The sequence below is a fragment of the Trichechus manatus genome, unplaced genomic scaffold, assembly GCF_000243295.1.
Source record: "Trichechus manatus latirostris isolate Lorelei unplaced genomic scaffold, TriManLat1.0 scaffold00188, whole genome shotgun sequence".
In the NCBI taxonomy this organism is placed as follows: domain Eukaryota; kingdom Metazoa; phylum Chordata; class Mammalia; order Sirenia; family Trichechidae; genus Trichechus; species Trichechus manatus.
The window spans coordinates 1,725,988-1,736,855 of record NW_004444124.1 but is presented as its reverse complement, the minus strand read 5'-3'; the positions used below and the strand labels follow the sequence as shown (position 1 = coordinate 1,736,855).

Genomic DNA, 10,868 nt, shown 5'->3' with positions numbered 1-10,868 from the left:
GAATCATTTATCGTAAACTATTTAGACCAAGGTCAAAAGCAAGCAGCTGGTTGACTTCAAATGTGAACCAAGGTCTCTTGATTCAAAGCCCAGGGATCTTTCTAAATCAAGATTGCCTCATGATATTCATTCATAATACTGAAAATAATTGGTAAGGCAAATAAATACGTTCAGGGTAGAAAATAAGGGGAGCGCTCTGGCATCACGTCACTGCGACTATCGTTTCTGTTTGTTGTGAAAGATCATTTTTGTGAGCTGTTGCTTTTTTACCTCAATATATCTTAGTTAAAAGAACTATTATACTGTCAAATAGAATTCCAAAAATGAGTGGCTTTGAAGCTACATAGATAATCAAAATGTCACAGTGATATATTATGTCATAATCTTGGCAACTTTAAATTTGCTTCTTAAAATAGGGAGGTAGAGGAGATCAACAGAAACAACTCTATTCAAGGCATTTCCATGACTAAGTCTGACAATAGCGAGGAGGATCTACTCTAACTTAGTTGAACCTCCTTAAATATTGAAACTCACAATTTGATTCATGAAACTTATCTAATTTTATTACTTAATTTGGTTTCTGATGGTTAGAATTTTCCTAAATTGGCTAGGTACCGGTTAACTAAAAAAAAAAAGAAAAAGAAAAAATTAAGACATATATAAAAGTCTACTACCTGATGAAGTGGGATTCAGAGAATCAGGAATGGGGTCACAGAGGAAAAGTAACGTGACATAAAGTAGCTTTCACCCACAACAAAGTATGCATATGGCTGTTGACGTGAATCATTAAGAGGTAGGCAATTTTCTATTATGCTCTTATAAGTTTTCTAACTCAATGTTTCATAATTACACTTTGAATAAAAAACAGTATTATCCTACTTCAGCATAGAATAATTTAAAGATATGTTAGATTAAGAAGAATCATTGAATTTTGTAGTCTACCTTTACTCTCCATTTTCTTATACAGTAAGTCCCCAAGTTAGGAACCAAAGTCTGACTTAGGGACAACTTGTACTTGCCCTTTAATACTATGTAAATTTGTCCTCACATTGAAATGATTGAACCAACCCCTACTGGCAACAAATTCTTCATCACAATCATCTTCACTTGCTGTATGTGCAGCTTTTACATCACTGAAAAGGCTTTGAGCCTTTTCTTGTACTAAACGCAAGCAAACCAAGCCTGTCCCCATTAAGTCAATTCCGACACAGAGCAACCCTATAGCAGAGTGTAGGTCTGCCCCCACAGGGTTTCCAAGGCTGTAAATCTATATGGAAGCAGACTGCTGCATCTTTCTCCAGTGGAGGGGCTGGTGGGTTCAATCAACTGACCTTTTGGTTAGCAGCAGAGCGCTTAACCACTGTACCACCAGGGCTCCTTCTTGCACTAAAACCAAAAAACCAAACCCGTTGCCGTCTGGTCGATTCTGACTCACAGCAACCCTAAAAGACAGAATAGAACCACCCCACAGGGTTTCCTGCACTAAAGTAAGGCTAAATAAGAACTGTATGCATCTGTTCCAACTTACCTACAAATCTGACTTAAAGACACACTTAGGAACAGATCTCATTCGTAATCCGGGGACTTACTTTTTCTCTACCTTTATTTTCCCTGTGCCCTGATTCTCTCATTTATTATTTTTTAAATTATAACAGTTATTTCATTTTATTGTATGCATTTTTATAAGTTTTTTAAAATGCTTTAAGGGCCAAGGTGAAGTACAAATAGAATGCGTGCAATTTGGAAAACTATAAACTAAAGGCAATAAATCAAAAATGACACAGATCTAATAATTTCTTAACACTTTCCTTTATTATCTAAGTTAAAAAAATAATACTTTATTTTTTCCCCAAAATTTAGACTGCTAAATTTTATTTTCTCAGTCGGAATATCTTAAATGTTTTCTAAGTTAACTTCATTACAATTGCTACTTATTTTTCAAAACCATTATCGTTCAACATGGTACAACTTTGCAAATATAAAGAGAAGAAAGAATCTTTTGGCAACTCCAAATATATTTAATGATAATGAATAATTAGTCTTTCAAAAGTCTAAGAAACTGTTTTTAGGTACACAAATTCATAATTGCCTTTGTTTGCCCTTCAGGCATTATGGAACCAGTTAGCTAACAACAGTTCTTTCTAAAAATTGCCACAGGCTATAGATGTATAAATTCAGAATAAATGTAAGACTTAATTTGGGGAGAATTTGGAAAATTTAATAAGTCTTTCTTTTATCCTTCTCTGTTTTAAAAAAGTTAAAGCAATTTTCAAAGAGAGGTATAATTTAACATTTCATAGTGAGTGAAATCATTTGGCTGCTAAAATAGAATTCCATGGTTTCTTCAATATTTTGTAATAAACATATGAATTAAAGATATCATTAGAAGACTCTTAAAAAGAGGGAAAACTGTGATTTTTTTTTTTTTTTTTTTTTAAACTGGGAGTAAAACCTTAATAATTTTGTTAAGAACACCAGAAGGCAAAATGCAACATTTGAAGCTCACCAACCTGGTAACTGTCCCAGGTGATAGGTTTGTGTGGGTCTAAATTGAGTCAAGGGGATAAAAGGTGACCAGACATCAGCAACTTCTGGTTAAAGGGTTTTACTTTGAAAGCAGAACAGTGATTTTCCCAGTGGGGAGGGTGGTATTATATTTATTAAAATGAAGGCCATGTTTAAGAATTTTTAGTTTCTAAATAAGAAGAGATGTATAAAGTCAAAACTGAAATAGAAGTTAGGGCTAGAGGGTTGGGATAATCTCTACAATGCAATTTTTATAACATTTTAATACTATTATAATCTGTCATCCAAAACATAATTATGATAATCGTCTTTTCAACCCCACTGCATTTTGTAAACCTCTTGTGTTTTAACTGTTTCAGTTTGCATGTTCCCTCTGTAAGTGTCTTGAGCTCTACTTGTATGTATTTCATATGTCCACCCTTACTACACTCTTAAGAACATCAGTGCCATCTTGCATTTGCGATCCATCTACTCCCAGGCCTTAGTGCATTTACACATATTCTCACACACGCCAGGGGTTTTCAGGAAATATTATGGATGAAATGATTTTCCCATTTGTTCCACAGGGGAACAATATTTGGTGTTAAGTTCTTCGGTATAGCTGTCCTGTTTTAGAAAATGAAAGGTGCTTGGTGTTAATACTATTCACATTATGACAGGTACTATTCATGTTAGTGTTCTTGATCAATCAGAAGCACAGGGGGCAGACGAGGAAGTCAGTGTTAAAAGATTTGCAACAATGGATACAGACACAGGTGATGGAAACCCTGCCTCCTTCCTGCTTTGTTGAGGAGCTCACAGTTCTATGTCCTCAGCTTGCCATTCAGTCTGCAGGGGTGATTAACCAGTAAACAAGGTACCAGCTGGCTTATGTTTACTTACAATCTGTAGTGCACAATTTCACATCTCTGATTTGGTGAAATTGTGCACTACAGATTATTAAGTAAGCACAAGTAAGCCCGTGCGTACCTTGCTTATTGGGTAAACTGTCCCTGTCAGTCCGGACTTATTAAACAGGTAATTTATGAAACAGAGTTCCAGTGGCTCTAAAAGAGAACAGACTTCGAAATGAGTCATTTACTCCCCTCAATGGGACTGCACTCAGAGACTTCAATAATGTTTCTTACAATCATGTAATACATAGAGATTAAAGACCTAGCATTTATCAAGTGAGTCATTTTACCATTCGAAAAATGAGAGAGACTGTTTACCTATGTCAGCCGTAAGGAGAGAAACTGTGAAAAAGAACAAATTTGGGTTTATGTTTCTGAAAGTTTTGAAGGCCAAGCTGGAGGATGCATAGGTTGTATGAAGTTTCTGCTGAAAAGAGGCCATTCGTTGGAGAAAAGCATTGCACTGGGAGCTAGGTGGCTATTTTCTTTTCTATTACTCAGTCAAGCTGCTTATTTTTTCTATGCCCCACTTCTCTTTTAGACCTATTTTACTACTTACTGGTGATTTCAGTCAGCACCTAGCTCCAATCTAATGCTTCAGCCACGATGGCTCTCATATGCCCTCTGTAACTTCCCCAATGTCTTGTTTTGCCTGGAGTGCTCCTTCCTGTATTTCCACGTTTGTATCTGTGGCAGATGCTTCCTGTTGGCTGATCCAACAGTCATTCCCAGCCTTTTCTCTTTGCCATCTTCCGCTATAGAGGCTGGAAAAGCTATAGGCTAATTTTTTTTTAGCCTCTAGTCCAGTTAGTGAGGGAAATGCAACAGAGTTCTGGCCAATGAGATGCCACAAAGCTTCCAAGAAAGTTTAACCTTTCCTGGTTAGGGTTGCCCTTCCTTCTTCCTGCCTTGAATAAGGATATGATATTTGAAGTTTCAATAGCCACTTGCAACCATCAGGCATAAGCATGAGAAGAAAACCAAGAAACTCACAGTGGCACCTTGACATCATCTAGCTGCTAAATCAGCTCTAGGAGCCACACATCTCTCAACCTGTTCTATGTGAGAATAAACTCCCTACTTATTTAAGCTACTATATAAGGGTTTCCTATTACTTGTAGTCAAAAGCATTCCTAATGATATCTACTTTTTAAGGTGGCATTTAGAGGCCAGCTCCTCTATGGAGCCTCTCCTCCTTTGTACTTTATTGATGAGGAGCCCTGGTTAAAGCATTTGGCTGCTAACCAAAAGGTCCGTGGTTCAAACAGGTATGTTTCTTATGGTACTTACTACTCTCTACCCTTAATGGGAGGGTAATGATCTGCAGCTCCCAGCACAATGCTTACCATGCAGTAAGTATAAAAAAGACTTAAATATGTGATGAGGAATTAAGGAGTTCTGACACTCAGTTTGGTAACCATTTGGGCATTACGTTTGGCTTTTCTCATGTGTTACAATAATATTTTAGCCTATAGGAGGGAATGGCTGATGAAAATTACCTATGTATATAATTTTTTCTTGTTTTGCATCAACAAATATTTGCAAGCATATACTAGACAGGTATTGTGCTCAACATTAGTAACACAGAGATAATAAAGAATTTCTGGCTTCAAGGAACAAATGGCAGAGAGACAAGTAAACCAACAATTACAACAGTGTGTGATGTGGGCAATAACAAACTTAAGGACAGGGTGCTTCCTCGCCATCCACTTCTCTGCCACTTCATCCAGAAATTGGCTGTCAGGCACAGCATCAACACATCAACTTTCCGTCCTCTGCATTTATATTCCAACTTATCCTCAGCTCCTCTACTCTACTGATGAAAAATGAAGTGTCCCTCCCTCCATCTAAGCCCAAGCTCACCAACTTGCTCTCACAGACAACACTTTTCACCTCGTGTGGGATCTAGCTCTAGCAGTTAGTCATCTACTCTCCCATATTTGTCTTAGTTTTAATTTCTAACATAATAAATATTGATAGATATTTAGGCGTGTAAAAGGGTCCAGTGTCATCTTTCAGGAGGTCTTCTTGATTCTACACCCTAAGCATACCTCTGTCACAGCACTTAGCACAGTCTGTGGAAATTATCTCTATAACTGTGTCCCACACAGGTCTCAAAAGCCATTGATGGCAAGTGTCTTGATGAATCCAAAGGTCTCATCTTTCTCTCCCTAGGGCCTCGTATAGTACTTGGCAAAGTAAGATTAGGATGTTTTTGGAAGCACTGAGCCCAGGTGGCGCATGGTTAAAAGCTTGGCTGCTAACCAAAAGGTAGGCAGTTCGAATCCTTCAACTGCTCCTTGGAAACCCTATGGGGCAGTTCTACTGTGTCCTACAGGCTTGCTATGAGTCGGAATTGACCTGACAGCAACGGGTTTGGTTTTTGGAGGCAAAAGAATACAGAATGGCACCTGTTTGGGTGGGGATAGAGATCAGGGTTGGAGGAGAGCTGTGGTATGAGGAAAATCAGGAAAATTCTGCCCAGAGAAGGTCATGAGTGAGCTGAATCTCAAAGGAAAAGGAAGAACTCTGGACAAGGGTAATAAAAGGAATGCCAGCGAGAACAGCACTTGTAAAAGCATGCAGGTCCAAGAGAACATGATACATCTACAAGAAACTGCAAATAATTCTGACAATGTGCGGGACTTGTTGGGCCGGAGACTGGAGAAATATACAGGGCCCGTACTATTGAAGTGTGACGTATATGTGTGTGTGTGTCTATCTCAAGAGAATTCCAAAATATTGATCTCTTTACTATAATTATTTCAGGCATTACAATCTCAGGTGGTCTCCAAATTTATCTAGTCTACCTTTGTTTATCCAGTGCCAATAGTGTCACTTTCTGTGCTTCAGTTTCCTCACTAGGCAATAAAAATACTACCTTCTTCACAAGGTGGTTGTAAAAAATAAATGCAGCAATAGATGTAAAGCACATAAAATAGTAGTGGCACCTAGAAGGGATCAGAGGGTGTTATCACTACTGATTTGTCATCAGCCACAAATACTTGCTAAGATTAGAGAGGAACGAAGAGACTATCCTTCAAAACTGCAAGACATAGCCTTAATACAAAGAATACCTATTTTATAATAGGTAAATTTATTATCTTAGGAGATGATACTACTAGCAGGTATCTCAGGATTTAGGTCCACAATTTCAGGAAACAGTGCAAAATGATTACCAGATTCCTCTGACTACTACTTTTATATTTAGATAGCAAATTTAGCTCAAAGCCTCAAGGTATAGCTTCAATTATTTTCTAAATGTGTATTAACTTACGGTTGCTCACACTGAAACTCATTTTCAAGTTTCTACCTACTGTAGCTTTGTACTATAGCTTTGAAAGATCTTCCTGCAGTTTACTCCTGTTGACTTAGCATTTATTCACTTGAAAAAACTTGGCTTCATTTTTAGGTTTTACCACCTGGCTCATAAATCATTTCCAAATGGAATTTCAGAAATGAAAGGGTCATTAGAGATGATGCAGTCCAAGAGTCTAATTTTACAGACAAGAAAATTGAAACACAGAGGCTGAGTGTCCAAGGTTAGATACTCTCTGAGGGCTCCTACTTGACTTTTCTACCACATGCTCTCAGATATACCCTCTCCCTGCCACTGTTCTTCACTGTGTGAACTGTGTGCTGATACTCAGCCCCTGTTAATTCTGAGTAAACATAAATGACAAAATAACTTCTTCTAGATGGTGGGGAAAATGACCGTTTTCCAGTTACTCACTTGCATATTTTGTGCATTCCCTCAACAGACTTGGCTAAGTATTTGGTGTTATGTATTTGGTTAATTTTTGTTAAAAATTCCACCATGTCTAGGGTTTATTTCTTTACCTTCAAAGCCAAAATTATTAAGTAAAATCATGCATTCTCATGGAATGTTTCTTTTAACTACTTGGCTGGTGGATATGACCTCCTTGGCATATTCTAAGTGTTGTTCTTAAATTCATACGGAAAATACCTTTTCTATGCAGGTTTCTAAAAACTGGTGGCACAGTGGTTAAAGAGCTTGGCTGCAAACCAGAAGGTGGGCAGTTCAAACCCACCAGCCGCTCCTGGTAAACCCTATGGGGCAGTTCTACTCTGTCCTATAGGGTCGATATGAATCGGGCTCAACTCTACCGTAACGAGTTTTTCAGCTCTAAAAAATTAGACAGGCACTGCTTGAGAGGCTTAGCATCCCTGCTGTTATGTGATGATGAACTGGACCTACCAATCACAGAGCCAGCATACTCACATACCAGCCACAGGGAGAGCCTCGCTAATGACATTTTGTTCCAGGGGTAGGCATCAGGTCCTATGACACTCAATCCATAGGCTGGCCAGTCACCTAAAATGAGGTCTGGTGTAAAAAGATGAGCTGGTCCAGTCAAATTCTTGCTCTTGGAAATATGGCTCAAACTCAGAAAGAATCAGGTAATTAGTAGAAAAGATCAAATCTGAAAGCATGAAGAGAGAAAATTCATAAGATACACAACGTAATGATGAGTCAGAAGTTATAAGCAGCACAAGTTCTGAAGAACAGAAAAGATATAGTGTATAAAGAGTAAGAATAAGGGACTCAGGAGCAAATGGGAGAAAGGGGCAGCCTTAGAAAGTATACTTCATTAAGGATGGATTAATAGAGTCGGGGTCTTTTCTCTTGCTGCTAAGGTCGCATTATCTGGATGCAGGTTTGATGAGGCCAGTGTAAACGAATGTTTCTGCTCCTAGAACCTTGTGACACCCGTTTCCCTTACCACTATTTGTGTATTATTTTTATGCCACTCCTCCTTCCCTCCCCCCACCCCGCCCCGCATAACCTAGCTAGAATGGATACGATTCTTGTAACCAAAAAGGCTAATTAAGATACCTGTGAAATGAAAGGGATGGTTAGACAGAGCCTTCAGCTCTGTGGACATGTTCCACCGGCTGGTCACTTCCACTATTAACTCTCCCAATTGCTAGGGAAAGTTCTATATATGCAAGAAACTGGTCCTAGCTTTATCACTTGCATCTTTCACGTCCATCCTTTTTACAGCAGAAACACCAACTGTGCGCCAAGAGCACGAACCGAAGTATCTCGCTTGGAGACGGCGGTCGCAAGAACTGATTGTGTTCCCTTGCTAGAAGCGCAAACCCAACGCTCCTCACCGCGAAGTTTCCGGGTTCCACCCCCTTCACCAGGCGCACGCTTTTGGCTGGAGAAACCCTTCCCGCCGCTGCCAGAGGACGCGGCGCCGGGTGGGCGGGCTCCCTGTCCCCAGGAGCTTCCCAGGTATCCCGCGCCCAGACCCTCCCGGCCCCCGCAGCTGCCCAGCTGGGTCACCTGTAGTTGTAGGCGCTGAAATGCTTGCTCTCTCTCAGCATCGCCCGGTAAAGATCTAACACTTGTGCGCGACTGGAGGCTGCCATTTTGAAAAGAAAAAAATTAACGGGTCCTTTTCACGGAGGTGCCTAACCCAACCCACAGAATTTCAGCCTATGCAAAAACGAAAACAAAAAACACCGCGAGCAAGAGAAAACGCAGTGCTCTGCCTTGCTGGTGGGATCCGGGCTTAAGGCCCAATTCGCGCGTGCCCCTTGTCCTGGCCTCGCCTCTGGAAGGCGCCCGGGAGCCCCGCGCGGCCTTAGGAAAAGCACGCAGGCAGGGCGCGGGGCAACTAAGGCGGCGGAGGCGGTGCGGCGCGGCCTGCTCGGGGCGGGACGCGGGAAAGAGAAGCCGCCAAGTGACAGAGCTGGGCTGTGAGGCTGGGCTTTGGGGCTGTCGCTGCACCGAGCCCGTTCTTCGGGGACGGGGTCGGAGACTGGAGCACGAAAGGCTGCAGCTCCGTCACGAAACGTCTCCGCGATCCCCTTCAGGTGGAGACATTTGTATCTGAGGGCGCACCGCCCAGCAACTTCTGCGCGCCGCGTTGTCAGGGTTACCAAGCGCGCGTCGCACGACCCCGCCCCCGCTAACTTTGGACGCCGACTACTGCAGACGCCCCGCCCCCGCCGGCTGCGGCCGCCCTCGGCGCTGCCTGAGAGGCAGTGTGCAGCGCTCGGGAGCGTCGCGTTTCGGCCAAGCTTGGTCGGCGAGCCAGGGGCGCGGGTCTCTCGCTGCGCGGGTCTCTCGCTGCGCGGGGGATGGGGCGCGAGGGGCGGGGAGGCGACGGGCTAGTGTCTCCCTGGCATGCCGGCTTCTCTCAGGGCGACAGGCTAAGGGGCCTCCGGGGCAGGGCCCGGTTCCAGGGTCAAAATGGCAGCGCCCAGAGTGCGCGGCGGGCTCAGAGGTGGGGGGTTCACGTCTTCTCTGTGAGAGCGAGCGTGCTTGCTGTGCTTCCGAATTTGAAACCTCCAGGTCTGGGTTTCCCGGGCGAGCGGTGGGTGAGTGCCGGCCTCGCTGCAGTGTGGGGATGGGACGAGGCCGATTGGTGTGGTAGGGAGTTTGCACTTCGCCGTGGACTTTTCCTTGTTAACAGGATATTCTTTGAGACTCGAGTTTTGGTTTTGTGTCATGAGTCAGAGTTTTGTAATTTAATAAGTGTGTAAAAAGGCCAGGCACTTGGGCTGTAGATTACTTGGGGATATTTAGAAGTTTAAGGACTCTTGTTGTGATCATTTCAGACCCATGTTAAGAAGCCGAACGAGTTTTTACATGAAGCTTTTCCCGGGGTCTTTTCTCAGAAGACTTCAACTTTTCTGAACTACCATGTTAAGTAGTGGTCCTTGAGCATGAGACTGGGCTCAGGGAACCCTGAGCCACTTCCAGTGACTGTCTGCAAAGCACGTCTCTTATTTTTGGAGTCTTGCTTTATAATCAACCTTAGGAGGAACCACAGCTTTCTGCCCCAAACACAGCGAGGAGCAACTTCATGCTTAAAAGACAAACACGATTGCATTAACACCCATCTTTTCTCCAATCACTGAGTTACAATTGTGTTCTCATGTCTTTTAAACTGTCTAGTTTTGAAATCATTACGCATCACTCAGATTGCGGGACACTTGCACCATATCAGAGTAACTCCGTGTTTTCAGAAACTTTAGGGGCAGGAGACTCTTTTCTGACCTTACCATACTTGGGACATGCACTTGCAACACGTCTTTGAATCCAAGTGTACTCACTGGTCATATTGCAGTGGCACTTAATATATTAGCGAGGAAATGTTACTAAACTTTTAATCTTCCTGTCAAATTTCTTCAAGGTCTCATAAATAGATTGTTTTACAGGGTAGCAGAACTTCTGTCACTTTTTGCCAGTTGGTCAGGCCACTGGGCAAATCTTGCCGTGGATTTATTGAAAGTACTTTTAATGTTTTGAGATTTTTCTTTGACGATTTTTAAAGGATTTAAGACCTGTGGAATTGCATAGAATAAGATCCAGAACTGTTTTCTTTTATTATGATATACTTTTGTGTGCTGATGATACAAAGTGGTATGTGGCATCTGGGAAAACTACCATGTTAATGCAAGTCACAGATA

The 10,868-nt window shown here is 41.9% G+C and overlaps 1 protein-coding gene across 2 annotated transcripts in view; it reads right to left on the bottom strand.

The window, feature by feature from the left end:
- The window catches only part of LYRM4 (LYR motif containing 4), a 149,412-nt gene extending 140,287 nt beyond the window's left edge, over positions 1–9,125 (bottom strand). For both annotated transcript variants that reach the window (XM_012558817.2, XM_023741734.1), the window contains exon 1: positions 8,734–9,125. In XM_012558817.2, the coding sequence (XP_012414271.1) occupies positions 8,734–8,819 (86 nt within the window). In that variant the 5' untranslated portion in view covers positions 8,820–9,125. The remainder of the gene's footprint in view (positions 1–8,733) is intronic.
- Positions 9,126–10,868: the final 1,743 nt, after the last annotated feature.